At 37.9% G+C, this 20,119-nt stretch overlaps 1 protein-coding gene across 2 annotated transcripts; it reads left to right on the plus strand.

The window, feature by feature from the left end:
* Positions 1-7,914: 7,914 nt before the first annotated feature.
* Positions 7,915-12,051, plus strand: LOC104591742 (nuclear transcription factor Y subunit C-1-like). 2 transcript variants are annotated; one of them, XM_010250736.3, is made up of 2 exons: positions 7,915-8,841; positions 11,829-12,051. In XM_010250736.3, exons 1-2 carry the CDS (start codon positions 8,204-8,206, stop codon positions 11,830-11,832), a joined length of 642 nt encoding a protein of 213 aa, XP_010249038.1. In that variant the 5' UTR covers positions 7,915-8,203; the 3' UTR covers positions 11,833-12,051. The 2 variants fall into 2 exon arrangements, with proteins under 2 accessions (XP_010249038.1, XP_088758666.1); XM_088902540.1 differs by lacking the exon at positions 11,829-12,051 and adding an exon at positions 11,054-11,716 and having other exon boundaries at positions 7,919-8,841.
* The last annotated feature ends 8,068 nt before the right edge of the window (positions 12,052-20,119 follow it).

Below are 20,119 nucleotides of genomic sequence, written 5' to 3' on the forward strand. Positions count from 1 at the left end.
AGTTTTGACATTGTTAGCTTTTGCGATAACACAGAAGAAAATAATAATGTAGTCGACTGCCTAAATCCTAATAAAGAATAAAAGAGGAAAAAGAGTACATGGTGGCAGGTCATGAGCCATGACCACCCAAAACTTCACCTACAATTAGAGTTCACATCTCCGCCAATCGGGAGCGGAGATGTGATATGCACTTACTAGAAAATATTTATTTGGGTAAATGTATTTACCTATGTTCTTTTATTTTCTAGGTAGATAAGGTGATTGTTTATTCATAAAAATGTCATTATTAAAAGGGGTAATTTTGTTCTATCCAAGTATTGGTAACTTTTTCCCCAAGTAGAAAAGTTATTTATCCACTTAGGAGATAGGTATTGCTTATCCATTTACTCGGCCCAGGGAAAATGATTTTTCCGTGAATCCCACACAAACCTGAAAAAGGAGCACCGTTATTTTGGTCAATGAGAACTAAAATACCATTGACCAATTTTCCCCCCTCTCAAAATCCGAAAAAAAACTAATGAACCCATAATGATATTTGGATTTTATGACCCATAAAGAATCCAAGTCAAGTATTTGCTTTATATAGTATATATAATATGTAGTACTAATTGTAAAGGCATGTGCCAGGACCACCCAAAACATTTGTCTAACTAATCTCATCAATTTCTAATATGTAAGCGCACATGCTATGCACATGTGCAATTAAGTGTGCATAGCATACTGCACATATGGTATATGAAAGGGCATGTGCCATGACTAGAGGTGTCAATTGGACTGGATTTGGTCCAATCCGATCTAGTCCAATGTGAATCCACTTACAAATGGATTGGATCCAATCCAGTCCAAATCTAATATAAACCAAATCCAATCCAATCCATTAAAATGTAAATGGACTGGATTAGATCCAATCCAAACCGAATGAAATATCAAAAATTATATAAAAAACATAACATATAAAAAATTACAAAAATATATTAAAATGAAGAAAATCTGAATATTAGAAAAAGATACCCTTTTGGCATTGAAAAAGCACTTTTATGAAAATACTTTCTTAGAAGTGTTTTTATAAAAGTATTTTTGTATAAGTGTTTTTATAAAGTACTTTTGTATAAGTGCTTTTGTACTTTACAAAAGAACTAAGTACAAAAGCACTTTTATAAAAGTGTTTTTGTAAAAATACTTTCATAAAAGTGCTTTCGTAAAAGTGCTTTTATAAAAGTGTTTTCGTAAAAGTGTACAAATACAAATATGTACAACACAAATACATACGAAATAATACACAATACAAGGCTTTACGCTCTACACATTTGTATTTATGCTCCTTCCAAATGGAGCCTTGGGCTCAATTTAGGAGTACAAATACAAATATGTACAGTACAAATCTATACAAAATATAAGGTTTTGCGATCTACATATTTGTATTATACTCCTTAAGGCTCAGTTTGGAAGGAATACAAATACAAATATGTACTATACAATTCTATACAAAATATAAGGTTTTGTGATCTACATATTTGTATTTATACTCCTTAAGGCTCAGTTTGGAAGGAATACAAATACAAATATGTATTGTACAATTTTATACAAAATATAAGGTTTTGCGCTCTACATATTTATATTTATACTCCTTCCAAATGGAGCGTTCGGCTCAGTTCAGAAAAAGTACAAATGCAAATATATACAGTATAATTAAATACATACAAAATACAAGATTGTTTACACTCTATATATGTATTTATACTCCTTCCAAAATGACCCTAATTTGCTTTATATATCGACATATCAATGACTTTGTGGACTATCTGCTCTTGCCTAACAGCAGTTGTAAGGTGGATGGAATCAAGTGGCGAGATGAGTATTTCAGTCTATCTTATTGGGCTCCCTTATAGTGGGTTATCTTTGTTGAGGGGTGTTTAAATGACTAATACTTATAGTTCTGACAAGTTTAAGCCTTAAGGTTGGTTGGTAGGTATGAATAGTCATTTTAGATTTTCACCTTGAAGTTTGAACTGAACAACAATCCTCAAGATTCACAAGAGCCATCTCAAGATCTTTTACATTTAGCACAAGAGGTATAGTTTAATTGAAGTCCTTTTCAAACACTCTCACATTCATTGGTTCTCTCTTCTTCTTCTTCTTCTTCTTCTTTCATTTCTCTCTGCTGCTTCTTCCGAATCAACATTACTTGCTCTGTGACTGAACTAATTTAGCTGAGGAGTAGAGCTGAATCGCCTCCGACCTCCCTTCTTTTCCTTACTTCCTTGTTCATCCCCCTCCATTCCTAAAGCCTGCTTTTTCTCTGTCAAGGGTTCGTAACAGAATCCATAGCAGAGAAGTGCCTCATCGGTGAACAAAGTGGAGCCTGGAGAGAAAAGAGAGAAGAGAGGAGAGCAAGTTTGGATGTCACTCTCAGCTTGTGTGCATATTGTTTGTTTAGCAAAGTCATATTTTAAAAATTTGAAGAATCATTAAGGCTTAATTTGTTTAACAAATTTAAAAATTTGTTAACAAAATCATCCCCTTCCATTCCTAGGGCTCAGTTTGGAAAGAGTATAAGTGCAAATATATACAGTATAAATACATACAAAATAATACATTATATAAGGATTTGCACTTTACATATTTGTATTTGTACTCCTTCCAAATTGAGCCTATTTGGTTGTAATACAAATAAATTTGCACTGATGCAAAACCATGACAATGCAAATGAATTGAATATAAATTCTAATCCATTTTTATGTTAAATTGTAGCTTATTTTGTTTGACTGTAGTACAAATGAAGTAAACTAAGATACAATGTAGAGTAAAGTAAAACCAAAAACAAAATTAAACAAGATGTTTTAAGTAATTCAGGGGTATTTTAAGTAAATAACCCTTTCCTTTTTACACACAGACACAGCAAAGGAGTGAGCAAAGGTGACGAAGAGAAACCATGACCAAGATTAGATTCGAGTCTTCATGCATTGCAATCTGCAGGTATGGCCATTGAAAATGAAGAAGAGGATTAAGGGGGACCAAACCTACTACCAGAATGGGAGATTTAGATTGTGGTTGTTCTTTGGATTCTAGCTCTGTACACCATTCTGGTTGATATTCTAGCTAAAAATAGGGTTTGCAACCCTGAATAAGAGGAGGGAGTGTTCCTTTGAGCTTGGAATTGAAACCAATTCCAATTCTACAACCATCTCAAATCTATGAATCAGAAGCAACAATCTTAAACATATTTGGAAATTGTTTTGTTATTGTTTAAAGTTTAAACAAAAATGAAATATCAGTGATACATACAAAAAACAAAAGTTATGCATACAAACACAACAAATTTCTTTAATGGATTTGGTTGGTGATTCTGGTTTCAACCTATCATCCATGTCTGTGCACGGAAATATCAACATTTTTTTGTGTTGAAAGGAACTTAACAACATGTGCCATGAATTAAAAAAAAAAAAAAAACATTTACCTTTCAGGCTCTCATTTCCATGCTAAAGGGTTGAATCGAGTTCTACTTGCAGGATTCAGCAACTAATTGCCACCATTGAAAACCTCTATATATTTGTAAGAATACGGTGAATAACATTACTTAGATAAAAGAACTCTCTAATTAAGGTGAGTAGGAAGATAGGCATATGGCTCTTTCCCATAGAAGATTTTCTGATATGGATTAAAGAACAAAGGCGTTACAGCCAAAGAAAAATAAATAAATTAAGGTGTTAAAACTCATTAATATAGTTCACAGGCAAAAAATAGTGTGCCAGACAGGCAGACATGCTACAAAAAACTTAATTATATAACACCTGATAAAGACAAAAATAAATAAATACAAAAACATTAATGCAATAAATTAAACAGTAGTAGCCTATATATACTTCTTTCCGCCATTTATGCTTCAAAACAAGAATTCGGATGCTGTATTAATGAGAGTTTATCATTGCTTCTACAGCTCACTGAACAGATATTGCATTCAGTTAATCCTTGCTCTTCAAGAATTGAAAGGGCCACAAATATATAAAATAGAAAGGGAGGTGAGACATCCTCTCACCACAAGGCTCACTCATACAGACCTCCTTTTATCATTTCTCACATGTGGTTAGTTATTTTTAAATTAAATTAAAAAGTTAAAATAAAAAACCATCTCCATTACTCAAATAAAAATGGTCTTAACTGCTTCTAATAATAAAATCCATTTTTGCTATTGCTAATAATCTCTCTCTCTCCACAACAGTCAATGTTCGTAACCATCCCATTAAATCCTAAATCTAACATCTATATATTAAAGAAAAAGGTTGTTCAAATAAACCCTCGGCCCAGTTTGGCCCATACCAGACATGACCTGTCACAGTAGCTAGTGGGCCGTTCTGGCAGCATGACCCATTTTACATTCCTACTTTTAAGTTGCATTTTAGACTTGAAAAGCAAAACCCTTTGACTGCATTTGTTTTTGGTGTAAATATGAATTGGTGCAAAATTCCACTGATCAACGTTTGGATGGAGTATAGTTTTATATCGTAAATTGATGTAAACTTCACTCATGGCAGAGTTTTATACATTATCAACAAAGTCAATGTAAATATTTACATCAATAATTGCACTTCTCAAAGTTATAACGATTCAATCATTTAAACCAATCGATATTCAGCTCCTTCAATATTTACACCGAAAACAAACTAATTCATCATACTTTGATTAAGAATTATGCGACAGCCGACAGTACGTACTTCCGTTCAAGGACATTGGATGAGATGAGGGGGGAGAGGCGACTTGGAGGGCATTAGAACTGAAGACCCCACCATCCAAATAATATTGGATATATATCGGCCTTACAGCCTAGACCTCATTCACACATAAATAGGTAAAAAAATCAACAAAAATGTTTTCGGTTAAAGAAAAAAGGACTAGCAGTGGTGGATATCAATATTAACTCTTTTTGTTTGGAGATAAGAAGTGAATATACAGACATAGTTCTATTTTCTTTTTGCAGACAGTGTGGAGTACCGATGTGTACGGGATCAGGCTTCACCAACCCCTCAAAAATTCCAAACAAACAATAGATTTTGAGTGTGGGAAGTTAGGAAGAAAAGAGTACCGATGTGTACAGGATCAGGCTTCACCCACCAATCATGTATGATGTTGCTTTGACTTTGAAGGGGAGAAGATAAAAGTTCAATCCTCTTATGTGGGTTAGCTTATATCCCAATTAGTGGGGAGTGGGGATCTGTGTGATGCACAAGCTTTGTTAGAAGAATTTGAGATAAAAGGAGTTAGGGGTATAACTTGAGTAGGCCTAATCTGAGCTCGATCCAATTCAATCAAAGATTTTGCACAGGTTGGACTTGACTTTTCAACTTCAAGTTGGGCTTAGGCCATAAAACTCAGGCCTAACCTAAATTTAGGTTGGGCTTGGGTTGAGGCCTTGAGTAGCCTGAGTCTAATTCAACCAATTTGAGCCCGCCCAACATTTTGTGATATACATGTCTATATATTATCAATATATTCTACCTAGAAATTGGGCTACAAAGCTCAACACGTCCAATCCCAAGCCTAGTTCAAGATGTTGGGATAAAGCTCGGATTAGGTCTAGGTTAGTAAGAGAAAAATCACTGGTAATTTTCAACAATTATTGCCAAATTACTAATATATAAAAAAAATAGAATAACAATAATTACTAATAATTTACTAACCCATGCGTAGGTTTACCAACTTAGGCCCAACCCAAGCTTAACCTAATATCTTTGGGTTGGATTTTGGGCTTGAGCGCATTGAGCTTTATAACCCAAATTGGCACAGGCTCAAATTGGGTTGGGTTGAGCTTAAACTACTTGAGACCTCAACCCAAACCCAACCTAAGTTTAAGTTAGCCCTAAGTTTTTTAGGCCTAAACCCAGCTTGAAATTTAAAATCTCAAGCCCAACTTGTGCAAACGCTTGGGTTAAACTAGGTTGGCCTCAATTTAGGCCCACCCAACCTAAGGTACACCCCTAGCTCATTTTGCCTCAAATTCTTTTAACAAAACTTGTGCATCGCAAGGTCCCTGCTAGTAATTAATAGCATCAATTTTAATTTATAGTTATTACTACTAATATTAATTACTAAGAATAGTAATATTTTATGGTATTTTTTAATTATTCACAAAAAATAGCTAATAATTACTTTTAAATTTTATATTAGTATTTACAAAAGTACTAATAAATTTATAATTATAGTTAATAATTATTAATTATGAATTAATAAATTTTATAATTCTTAATTTATAAAAATATTACTATTATTAATAGTAATAATATTTAATTGAATAATCAATTTAATTATTCATGAAACAATTATTAATTTTTAAATTTTAATATTAATAACATAATTAATTATTATTGGTAATTAATTAACTTTTTTGGTAATATATCACTAATTAATTAATCAATAGTTATTATTATATTACTAATATTCATTACTAAAAACAATAATATGTTTTAGTATTAAATTTTGGAATTTTTTAATAAATCATGGTTATAAATAATAGACTTTAAGTGAATATTGATATTTTCAATTAGTTATGAAAAGAATTAATTAGTTTTAGTAAACTGTTAGTAAATTGTTAACAATATTAGTAATTATTACTAAAATGAAAATTATTAATTATTAAAAATAGTAATACTGTTTGAGAATTTTTAATTAGTCACAAAAATAATTAATTTATTTTTGTATGAGTTACAATAAAATAAAATGAAATTATTAATTATAAACAATAGGTAATATACCATTCAAATAAATGGGTTGGATTAATAAAAACCAAACCATATCCGATCTAATAAAATACATCACTTTAATTAAGGAGAGTAGCTATTTGGGTAGAGAGAGCGAGGAACGTGAGTTGTAGAAAAAGATTTTAGGTAAAATATATTGAGCTAATTAGGAAATGGAGATAGAGGGTATTGAGTTGGCTTAATAGAAGTGATGGGAAGGGGAGAGGAGAGAGAGTCAAGGAGAATGCAGGGTTAAGGTAATGGAGCCTATTAATCTCTCTCAAGGTTTTTAAAACTAAACCAGTCAAGGGTCCGGTTCTCGGGTCAAACGATCTGACCGTTCGAACCAAATAGACAACCTGTTTTGACAAAAAATAAAAAATAAAAAATGGCTAAAATTATTGGATAGTTCAAACGGTTTGACTACTCGAGTCAGAGGTTTGCTAACCGAATCAATGATTTTTGGCAAAATAACGGTTCCTGACCAGTTCCAAGTTTTTTCGGTTTGACCGTCTGGTCCAATCTAGTTTTGAAAACCATGATCTCTCTCCCTTTTCCTTTTCGTCCTCAATCTTCATTCTACAATTTTGTTAGCTTTTTGAGTTTCAACCCTCTATTATAATATTTCCTATATAATTTAGTTGTTTAACTCATGGTTTTCAAAACCGGACAAGAAAAACCGGGAACCGACCAAGTGATTGGTTCTGTTTTACCCTAGAACCGTTTTTCGTAAAAAACCGTTGATTTGGTTAGCAAACCGCTAACTTGGGTGATCAAACTGTTCGAACTATTTGAACCATCCAACGGTTTTGGCCGTTTTTTTTTGTCAGAACGGGCCGTCTATTCGATTCAAATGGTTAGACCATTTGACCCAGAAACCAAACCCCTGACCGGTTAGTTGTCCAATTTAATTTTAAAAACCTTGGTTTAACTTTCTATTTTTGTAACTATTTCAACACTAAAACCCTAAATTTTCCCTTTTTTCTTGTTTGATTTTTTAGCACCTAAATTCTTTTATATGAACTATATATATTAATTTATGTTTGAATAATCCTGTTAAAATTTCAAGGGCAAGTAAAAGAAAAAGAAGAAAAAATTAACCCAATGAAATTAAAGAGACGGTGCACAGGATAAAGGAATTGAAAGCAATAGCCCGTGAAAAAGCACTTGAGACTGACACAACACAAGTGGAAGAACAACAGCACATCGTTGAGAGTCCGCGCCCTTATCCTACAGTACATTGGCCCTCTCTCTCTCTCTCTCTCTCTCTCCTTTGTGGCTTTACACCTTGATTTTGTACACACACATCTGAACCCTTGGAAGTTGGAACTGCCCCATTTGAAACTCAAGCTCTAATCTCTGATATCCCACCAGAATTTGAGCAAACCTGGGTTAAATCAAAGGCCAGTTTGAGAGGAAACGAGATCAAACGAGAGATAGAGAGAGAAAAAAAAAAGGCCCAACCCAACGAAATGGAGAACAACAACAACAACCAGCAAGCTCAATCCTCGTCGTACCCACCTCAACCCCCATTTCACCATCTCCTACAACAACAGCAACAACAACTCCAGATGTTCTGGACATATCAACGGCAGGAGATCGAACAGGTCAATGATTTCAAGAACCATCAGCTCCCCCTGGCCCGCATCAAGAAGATCATGAAGGCTGATGAAGACGTCCGCATGATTTCTGCCGAAGCCCCCATCCTCTTTGCCAAAGCTTGCGAGCTCTTCATACTCGAACTCACTATCCGCTCATGGCTTCACGCTGAGGAGAACAAGCGCCGAACCCTTCAGAAGAATGATATTGCTGCGGCCATCACCCGTACCGGTATTTTCGATTTCTTGGTCGATATTGTCCCCAGAGATGAGATCAAAGATGAAGCCGGTTTGGGGCTCGTGGGGAATGCCACAAGTGGGGTCCCCTACTATTATCCTTCCATGGGGCAGGCTGTACCCGGTGTTATGATCGGACGTCCGGCGCTTCCTGGTATGGATGCTGGGGTCTATGTTCAGCCACCATCACAGGCTTGGCAGTCGGTGTGGCAAACGGACGAAGGAGCGTATGGCAGTGGAGGTAGCAGCGGACAGGCTAATTTCGACGCACAAGGGTATGTACTTCATTCAACCTTCTCATTCGCAGTAGAGTAAAAACACAAACCCTCAGAATATGAATTTTTGAGTGATTTGCTTTTCGGGATTCTGAAATTCTGGAGGTTTAGCTTATACGATGTGGGTTTTATTCGAAAAGCGCTAAATTTATTTGGGTCCCGTCTGTGTTGTGAGATGGGTACTATGTATTTGTCATTTGTGCCTTTTGAGTTCTTCATTTCTTTTCTTGTGCTTATAAGTGTTGTTGTTGATGTTGTTTGGATGACGCTCTATAGATATTGCCTTTACTCTCTTGTTTGCATTTTAAGGCTTTTAGGTGTGTCTAATTGTCTGAATGCATCCCGTGAACCATCTTCTTGTTTGAGGCTTTGAGCCTATGGTTTTTGTGTAATCTAGTCGAATAAATACCTCGGGAGCTGAAGATTGATTTATGAATTTTGGATTAGGGGTTTTCTTTCCTTTTTCCGTTTTTTCACACAATGTGATGCGAAAATTAGGTCAGGAAACTAGTCTCTGCGTTCTGATTCTGAGGAAACCATGTAGATGAAAAGGCAAAGGCCACAAGTGGCTAGATATACGCCACTTACATCTGATAGTGTTGTTTCAATTATTAACTTCCAGAGGGAGGGTGGAAGCAGAATGGTGAGAATTTTGGTGACTTAATTGCTGTTTTAGCGAAATTAACTTCTTGGAATAATATATAGTTCTACCATCTTTGTTATGCCAATCTTATTTTTGGGACATTTGTTTTCCTTTATCTGTAATTTTAGTATAGGTATATATTGCTTGTATGTAGGAATCTGGATATCATGTGGTTTGCATGTAGGGGATGATCACCATCTTTGCATGCATCACATTCTTTTATACCATAGTGGGTATGGTGAGTGTCTGAAGAAATGGAAACAGAAAGTTTGCACTTATTTTTGATACATATAATTGTCTGAATGGAAGAGATAGGAACTATCATTAAATGGTGAAAGAATATATTATTATCCAGTGTTTTGAAAGTGCGCATAGAAACTGCAAGGGTTTCCAGGAGTTTGAGGTGAGATGGCTGTCTGAATGAAAACACTAAAAAGAACCTTATCATATAAGAATATGTAAATCCTAATTTTGAAAGAAAAGTCTGTAAGTTGGTTTAAATGTTGTGTTATTAACATTCTAACCTTGCAGGTTTAAGTCCTAAATAGATTAAACTGTATAAACTCTAAATATCATAGCCACAACTCATGGTATAGTAACTTACCCATTAAAACATCAACTTCAAGGTTAATTCATCAAAACAAAACACCATGCGAGGTGAGGCACACAAAACGAAATGAGCTTTGCCTGTGAATTTAGGCTTGTCTTCTTCTTCAAATGGTGCACATGGTAGTTTTTAATTCCTTGTATATGCAGACTCCACATAAGCAGAATTCAGGGCCCTTCTTAGAGGAGCTTGTCTAGTTAGACAGTTCCAAATTGCATTAGGTGGTAGCAAATTATGGCAACTGGCCTACTTCCTAATTCAGATTGGGGAAATGCTGACAGCAAGAAGTTCTCAAATAAGATAAATTATGAGGGGTTTAAAAACAGTGTATAGGTTGGCTAAATTGAGAGAGGGTCATCTTTTGTAAGGTAACAGTTCTTTGCTCGTATGTTTTGGTGTTGGACTAAACTGTTTGTCTATATATTGTACAGCCTTGTTCATACTACCATGAGTTGGTGGTTGGCAAAGTCAAGGCTTCTCTATTCTATTGGTCATCAATTTTAAAGGAATTGGTGTATGTATGGAGTAACTTTTGAGTGTGGCAGAAATGTGTATATATTGATATAGATGAGTGGAAAACCTAGAAAGGATAAGGTCAGAAATGAAGTAGTTATTCAAAGGAACTTAGGAGCAGCTTGCAATGAACCCTAATGCTTTTCATATACAATCCCAACCACTTATATCTTCTAATTAGGGGAAAAGGTGTACAAACAATGGTTATGCTTCAATAATTGAATGTCTCCTAGTGAAATTGTTGAACATTACCATTGATCTTCCTCTTTTCTCGTCTTGGTGGAGTTGGGGGGGGGGATTGATTATAGTGTTTCTTCTTGTTTGGAGATCACTAATTAGGCAAAGCAAGCAGGATTTTTTTTTCCTTTTCTTTATTTCATTTATTCTTTGTAACTTAACATGAATTTTTTGGTAAACCTGGACTAACAGTTACTTTGTCGTGCATCTAGTCAATTCCATATGGTTAGGATAAGGGTGGACTTGTGGAAATGATGCTTCACTGTGTCGCTTAATGTACCCAAGGTTCAAAGCATTGATACTCTTGATATGCAAAATCAAAGTTTGTACATCTTTTTATTGTTTTGTCTGATACTTTGCCATACCTTTTGTCACATCATGTAATATATATAAAAAACCGAACCTTTAAAGCATTAGTATTTAACGTTTCAACCACCCCAAGATATGATACAATACGCCCAATATTGATACCATGAACCTTGAATGTGCCTAACCATATGGATTGATGGGTTTCTTCTTTAATATTCATTCAGAACTTCCTAAGTTCCTAGATAGTCAAACTACAGTGACCACAATGTTCTGACGAGGGAAACACAACAATTTCTTTGAATCTAACACACCAACTTCAACCTTTGCAGTACATGGAATTTGATGATAGTAGACTGTGCATATCACTCATACATGTAATTACCCATTTTATACAACAAATGCAGATACTGTCTACAAGGCTCAAATTATATATCAGTTGCAAAGCATGGGACTTAGTCAGGTTGTTACATTAGTTTTATCATTGTTATGTGTCTATTCAGCAAATGTGTTGACAATTGAGTGGGTGTTATCTATTGTGATTGTACTGCCTAGCCACTCTTTTCTTAGGCACTTGCATTTGTATCAAAAAAATTGTGGATTTTTTTTTGGTGATTTATCAAGATAAAACAATGGTAGATTGATCCATCACCGGTTGATGTGTTTGTAACAAAATTGCAGATAGAAAGCCCCAGCAATGCCCTTGCAATCAGTTGCACAGAATATGGATCCGTTTATGTTGGAATTTGGATGAAGCAACTGGTCATGAGTCTTCAGATTACTGCTCCCATGGCCTCGTGGGCGTCGAGCATTTTCTAATGTGTTTGACCTGTTTAAGACCTGAACAGATATAACCTATAGCATTATATGTATTGGGAAAAGTTCATGATCCTTGTTTCTTTGATATTCATCTCGATCTTGCAACGTAAGCAGACAAAGTCATGCTTTTAATGTCCCATCGTCGTGGTCATCTTCAGTAATCAGTATGACCCTGATCAAAGCCTTTATTCCAAGATTCTAAAAAATTCAGCTTTATCTCAACTCAAGGAGTCGTTGTTTTCCATCTATTTCCCGAATTCCATTCTCTGTCCAGCATAGCGAAGCGGAGTTTAGAGACTTGGGGAATTTATGCTTCGATTTTGCGTTTTTTTTTTTTTTGTAGATTTTACTTGTGTCCTTTCAAATTCAATCACCATGGAAGCCTGCTGCACTTACGCTTGGAGTTCTTTCATTTTGTCCAAATTCTTGATCAAGTTGACAGAGCTTTGGGATGGGATGGATGAGACCTTCTAAATTAAACATGTATGTACTGTCTGTTTAGATATTTACCAAGTCTACAAAAGTCTGCCAAGTGGCAACCCGGAAACCAGAATACGCATGATGATACGAACTCGATTCAATGTCTGATGGATCTTTGAAAAGGCCAACCGAATTTGAATTTGACTAATATTCAAATATACGATTTCAATTCAAATCCGACCAATTAATATATCCAATCAAATTTAATTCAATTGTTTTACTATCATACCCTTTTTCAATTTAAGAAATAGCTTGTATTACAAATACGTACTAGAGAGATAAGAATATTTAAGTAATTTCATGTGTATATTAATGTTATATTTGATTTGGATATTTATCGGGTTGAATCAGGCAATATTTGGATTCAATCTTAATATCTGAAATTGACAAAAAAAATCGTATTCGAATTATTTGAATTCAACCCAATTATCGAATACAATATTGAACTTTCACCCCTAGTCTAGATACAAAATAAATTGGGATTAATTAATAAATTAAATGAAATGTTATTAAATATTATGTATTATTAATTAAATGAAATAAAAATGATTTTGGTATTATATATCATGACTAAATAGCAAATGACTTCTATGAGACCTGAATCTATCATTTTTTTTCTACTTAAAAAATCTAAATAAATAAGCAACATTCGAGCTGATTTGACTATTATATGTAAGTCTTATATTGATGTTTGAAAAGGATGTTGTCCACGAAATTAGATCAAGATGGGAAAAAACAGAGAGTGCATCTAGACTCAAGACAATACCGTGAAAAAAAAAAAAACTTTATAAAATGGTCATAAAGAAAACAATGTTGTAAGGAGTGTTGGGCAATCAAAAAAACATGTCAAAAGATAAGTGTGAAAAAAAATGCAATTGTTGAGAATTGAGATGTAAGATTGGAAAAGCTAGAAACTTTCCAAAAAAAATAAAAAATAAAAAAAGAAGTTTGACAACAAGATTTTTAATGATAGCCATTCCCCACAAGCCCACACCACTTAATGGTTAAAAGAGGGAGAGCCAATTGATTAGAAATTTAGAATTTCTCCAAGTTCATCAAGAAACCCTTAAAGATTCCTTGAAGAACTTCAAGTTCAATGGATTCCCCCTAGAATAGAAGGGATAAAGATAAACTTTAATGTGCCTAAAAGATCAGATGGCAGATGCGTTGTTGGTGTTGTAGCTCGAGATTTTGAAGGAAGGATCCTATTTGTGATTTGCAAAGTTATTGGAAGATGCTCGATAAATGTAGAAGGTTGCACATCGGAGCAAATTAAATTAGTGATCAAGTTTCTGCAATGGAGAATAATGATTGAAGAAGACTCAAAACTAATAGTGGATGCCTTAAGTGGTCGTGATGATCCACCATGGAACATGAAACCTACTATCAAAGAATGCTATGAGATTTGTAGTAGGCATGCCTTAACGGTTATATTCAGGCGCGTCTATTTCGAAGTCAACTTTCCTCCCTTTAATTGATTTCATTTACATTTGTTTGTGTGATGCTTGGGGAGGTCCTCCCCTAGTTGGGTGTAGTTTTTCCTGCTTTACACTTCCCCCCTCACCCCCCCCCCCCCCCCAAAAAAAAAAAAAATGATAGAATTAGAATTGACTTGTTCAAAAAATTTTGCAAGGTGGGTTTCACATGAAAAGCCTAAAAGCATGTATGGTGAAAAATCCCAAAAGCCCCAATATTCTTTAACTCGGTCATGAAATCAACTGAACAATGAAACAGCTCAATGAAAGCTGAAACCCTCCCAAAATGGGTTCTAAAGCTTTGGGCTTTCCAGTTGTTATAATGTTACTCTTTATTAAAATCTTTCAATGCATCTCAACTCTCAAGACCATCCCACTATTAGAAATAGGTGGGAAAGTGTACTGTCACTTTTAAAGTGTGGATTAAGACAAAATGATACACTATCTCCCTACCTTTTTATCATGGGTATGGAAGTTCTCACTCAATTCCTCAATCGTGCGGCCAGTGAAGGAATAATTCATGGTTCTAAGCTAGGTTGTGATGTAGGCGCATGTGGCCCTGCCCAATAGCGGGCCTGCATGTGTTGGGCGGCGGTGTTCAGAGCGGACCCAATCAGGGCATGTGCGGAACAGAGTTCGGCGTGTATTCTGAAACCAGTAGTGTGACCGCACTTGGCGACCCCGGATGGCTGCGCTCCCCACGTAAGAACTGCATCCGGACCGTCTGAGCTCACCTACCTCCAAATAGCTTCAAGTATAAATAGGGGACAACCCCCTCAAGGTAAAGGATTAGAACTTAGACTCAAGAACAAGCACTTGAGAACACTTAGCTTCCTTCATGACCTCGTTTAAGTGTTCATACCTCAGACCTCGTCCACTTCGCACATCTCCCGTATTAACTTAACCGTCGGAGTCTCCGCCTCGGGTACCAACCCGGGGCCTCTGACATTCTCCACCTTTCACTCCGTGTAGGACCAACCTACTAGTCCTCGGCCACTCCGGACCTCGGACTCCCTCAACCGCACCTCAACTTAGGAGTGAATTGACAGTATTGCTCTCAACCCATTTTGACCGGCAACAAGTTGAAATCATAATGATTCATCTACGCTTTTTCTGATGATATCTTATTTTGCAAGATTGAGTTTCTATTGTTCAGAAAACAAATTATAGTAAATCTTCAGTCATGTTTAGTAGGAATGTACTCATCATCATCAGAAAATCATATCAACTATGCTCAACATTAAAATACGCTTATTGGGCTCCAAATACTTGGGGCTAAAATTGGGCTCAAAGGAAAGATGTGGTAATTCCTATCAAGAGCTAATAGAGAAAACAAATTATGTATATAAAAACTCATTGAAGGCCGAAGTTGATACGAAAACCTGTCTTCATCTATTCAGTAAAAGATGCGTTCTACTCTACCTCATTTGGAAATTAAGCAAGGAACAAACTGATCGATCTTTCAGACCACTCTATTACATCCTATGACAGTTTTTTATAACAACCATCCTTTTATGTGCAACCAATTTCTGAAATGGAACTGCCATCCTCTATGACATCTCAGCCTTCTCAATCAAATGGTTTGCAAATTGATAGGTCTTTTGATCCTAATACAGGTTATGCAGCTGGGATGAGCATTCATCATCAAATGCAGCACAGGGGTAAAAGTGAAACCATTGTGGGAGGAAAACTTTGCTGGGCAATTTCCAGCTATGATGCCGAAATGAAAGCCGTCCTTGCAGGCCTAGAGGCAGCTTCAATCATCTCTCTACAGCATCTCACAGTCTACAGTGACTCAAGTAAGCTAGTAAATCTTTGGAGAGTACAGAGACAAACCATATGAATAGATGGAGCCGCGTCCAAAGTTTCTTTGCTCCTTAATTCGTAACAAGCTCCCTACCAAAAGAATGTTAATTTCTAAAGGCATGAATGCTTATGGTGCTTGTAGTATACTAGTATTTATTTGTGAAGGGAAAGAGGATACTGACCACCACCTATTTGTGATCTGCTCCCTTGGCCCTTGCTAGACAAATTTGGTTAATAACCCATAACTCATTTAGCCTACCTGATGGTCTAGAAGGGTCGATTCTGGATTGGTGGAAACATCTTGTAAGATCCCGTAAAGGGTCATCCCTTGATCTGGACATTAAAGAAAAATCCTCTTTTCTTTCTTCTTTGGCACCTATGAAAAAATCGCAATGATAAAATTTTCAACAGTATTTCTGTTCCCCCTCCCATTATTCTTGAGAGGGATTGAAATTCTTTTTCCAAAAGTCCACCAATGATTATGGAAGAAACAAAGAGAAATTTTGGATTGCAGTTAGATGGATAAGCCAATGTTTGGATGCTATGAATATTGACTTTGATGCCTCCTCAATTAATGGCTTATGCTCTATTGCTTGTGTGGTTAGGGACCATTTAGGCCAACAGTATTGGTTCCACAACCATTAAGTTAGCGAAAGCTTGGGCTTCCCTTCCCATAATGTTGCCCTCAGTTTCATCAATAGGCGCATCATAATTGAAGGCAACTCAAAACTTGTCACCCATTGTCTCAACAAGAGTTTGGAGCCCCCATGAAGATTGAAACCAATCATTGAAGACTGTAGATGATACTTGCAAAGATCATACCTATGGTGGAGCTAACAAAGCAATGGGTGGTGGCAGCAACCCCTCCGCCTCTAGTCTCTCTCTTTCTCTCTCTCCTTCTTCTTTCCCCTGTCCATGTCATTCTCAGACCACCTATTCTCAATCTGCTCACTGGGCTGAATGGTCGAAATCCAAGAACATCATCGCCCTCTTCAGTATCATCCCGTTGGGTAGCTCCAAGTGTGGAGCATACTATAGTTTCATGTTTAGTGCAGGCACCAACATCCGTCTTGACCTGCCTGTCTGCATCCGTCAAGACAGGACAAGACTTTCCAAGGTGTGATGCTCAACGATAATTGGTTACATAAAAACAGAACTACTGCGAGGCTCTGCTCTTTGTTATATACATATGGTCTCAAATCAACCTATCCGCCTATGCTCTCCGTTCTTCCTCTCATTTATTTTCTTCCGAGACAAACTACAACCAAAACAAAACTACTGCAAGGCTCGCCTAAATTATAGGTATATACATAAAATCCAAAAGCAACCTATGCTCCACTTCTTCATCAATCAAAAGCAGATGTTCAAACAAATAATAAAAAAATGAAGGCCATTAGAACTGAAAAGAATAGAGAGAGAGAGAGAGAGAGAGAGACTTGCTTGCTTCTTCTCTGTGGAGGTTCTGCTTCTCTGAAAGATTTCAAGCTCCACGTGACCTAGGGACATCAATCCTAACATGAGGCCAAACATGATTCCTTCAAAGAGAACAAGGACGCTGAAATCCCAATGTATGTGAACTACCAAAAGGATCGAAAGGCGATTTCATCGCTTTCCACCACAAGAAAAAAACTAAATTTTTTTGAGTATTTTTGGGTGGAACTCTTCAGCAATCTCCTTGAATCACAGCCATCTCTCTCTCCTTATGAAAAATGAGGAGAATAGGTGGTCTTAGAATGAATGACACGGCGTCGATTTGGAGTTGATTTCTCGAAATCCATTTACAAAGGCCCTATGGTGGGAAAGAAAAATGAAAGGGACGAGAGGAAAAAGGGAAGGAGAAGGGTAGTTTAGGAATTAAAAAAATACAAGTCACATGATGTCACATGTGAGTGGAATATAACAAAAAGTTAAATGTAAGAAAGGTTTTAGACAATTGTCAAAAGCAATAAAGGTACTTTAAGACAATATACCAACAATATGGATGAATTAGTCGATTATCTAAACCATAAGCCATAAGGATAATTTAAGAAATTTGCTCTCTTAATTTTTAGTCCACCCAACTCGCGCTAGGATCCACAACCTGTAAGAATGCAACCCACACTTACCCACCAGACATTTGTAACCGCTAGACCTGGCAATTGGGTTGGGTGGATCAGGTTCGAGTTGAGTCAAGACACTTCGGTTTGATTTTGGGTTGGTTTGTCAAATGCTAGACCCTAACCCTAAATGTTTGGGTTAGGGTTAACCCATGGGTCAATTTAGGTCATCCCAAAAAATAACTAAAATTTAAAAACATAAAGAAAAAATACATGAAAAAATGCCAAAACTATTTGAAATGGAGTATCATTTGTTCACCCAAAGTTGTTGGTGGATTCTCTCTTATGAACAAAGCTCTCCTTCTAAAGTTTGTTTGGAGGCTCCTTAATCACAGAGACAGTCTCTGGGCCCAACAAATAGAAGCCAAGAATGTAAAGGGTAAATGTTTCTTTGACTTGAAAGCTAAGGCTTTGGACTCATGGTGGTGGAAATGTATCATCAAAATAAAAAATGAGTTGAAATCTCACTTCTTTTGGAAGCTAGGGGATGAGAAAAAACTCTCAACTTTCCTGCACCCCTGGATCCCCCTGTTGGAAAATAACACCCATATTCGAAGAAATGTAGATGGGGAACCTTCACAAATAAAGGTATTTGATCTTATCACTGACAACCTTTCCTAGGATATTGACTACTGATGAGGGCAGATTTGGCCCTCTAGTGAAATTGTGACACATGGCACCTCGTGACAACTAGGCAAACACCCAGGCAACAACTTACCAAGTTGGTATCCCACCCGGGCACCGGTCTGGCCGGCCTGACGCGACCTGCACGCGGGCTACGGGCGGCCTGCGCGCGACCTGGCGCGGCCTGCACGCGACCTGGCGTGGCCTGCGCGCGACCTGGCGTGGCCTGCGCGCGACCTGGCGTGGCCTGCGCGCGACCTGGAGCGGCCTGCTCGCGGCCTGCGCGACCAGGCCGACCTGGATCGGCCTGGCACATGATCTGACCTGGCCGACCTAGCCGCCCATAAGACGCCCACCGATGAACCATAGCGGCGTACCCCGCGAGCTCGGTAGCTCACCAAGGAGCTCGCCAAGGAGCTCGATAGCTCACCAAAGAGCTCGCCAAGGAGCTAGGCTGCTCTCCAAGGAGCTCGCCACCAAGGAGCTAGGCAGCTCGGCATAGCTTCCCCGGGCAGCTCGCCCCTTGTAGGGTAGCTCGGTACAGGAGTAGTTTGGCATATCGTAGGAAGATCTCCTGCTTGACAACCTAGCCTAGAGACCGACCCGTTGACTGACACAGGCGCCGACCTGACAACCTGGCCTAGACACCGACCCGCCGACTGACACAGGCGCCGATCGGACAACCTGGCCCAGACACCGACCCGCCGACTAACGTAGGCGCTGCCCTAACAACCTGGCCCAGGCGCCGACCTGGCCGCTTGACACAAGCGCCAGCCTGACGACCTGGAGGAGTTCACCACCGTACCCCGGTTCTGACGGGATGTGATGAGTCTTACCGTTTGGAGGCTTTTCACCCACCTAACCCGCGAGGACTCCGGTATATAAAGACCTCACCCCCCAAAGGGGGGGAAGGAGGGGAAAAGGGATGGTAACCCCTGCCCTCTAGCTCTCTCATTTCTCTCCAAGCTCTCTATAATCAGAATGCTAACTTAGGCATCAGAGAGTCCCCGCCGAGAAAATACCCCCGGGTCCTCTGATTCAGTTCTCACAGGTCCCTCAGCTCCTGCCGCCTACAAAGGAGAGGAAATCACCTCATGCAGAGGGTAGTCGGGTTGCGCTGAACCAGGGAGCTCGCCACCAAGCAGTTCGCCACCAAGGAGCTCGCCACTAGGCAGTTCTCCACCAGGGAGTTCGCCACCAGGTAGTTCGCCACCAGGGAGCTCGCCACCAGGCAGTTCGCCACCAGGGAGCTCGCCATCAGGCAGTTCGCCACCAAGGAGCTCACCACCAGGCAGTTCGCCACCAGGGAACTCGCCACCAGGCAGTTCTCCACCAGGGAGTTCGCCACCAAGTAGCTCATCACCAAGGCACGTCACCACCGGGTCAAATAACGAGGTACTTAGCCAAAAAAATTTATACATCACAAAAAGTGGTACGTGACCAGAAATGATTACATCAACTACTTTTATCAACTGTTTGATGACAACAGTGTAGAAGCCATCCTAAGTATCCCCCTCAGGCCTTCTCCATAAAGTGACAAGTTGCTCTGGAAAAACTCAAAGAATGGGGATTTCTTGATGAACTCAGCCTATCATACTCTCATTCAATCCATGATCACAAACCAGCCAAGTGCTACTAGATGGTCTAGAATATGGGCAACCCCGTGCTCCCA

Source organism: Nelumbo nucifera, chromosome 4, assembly GCF_055504915.1.
Source record: "Nelumbo nucifera cultivar China Antique chromosome 4, China Antique-T2T, whole genome shotgun sequence".
NCBI classification, from domain to species: domain Eukaryota; kingdom Viridiplantae; phylum Streptophyta; class Magnoliopsida; order Proteales; family Nelumbonaceae; genus Nelumbo; species Nelumbo nucifera.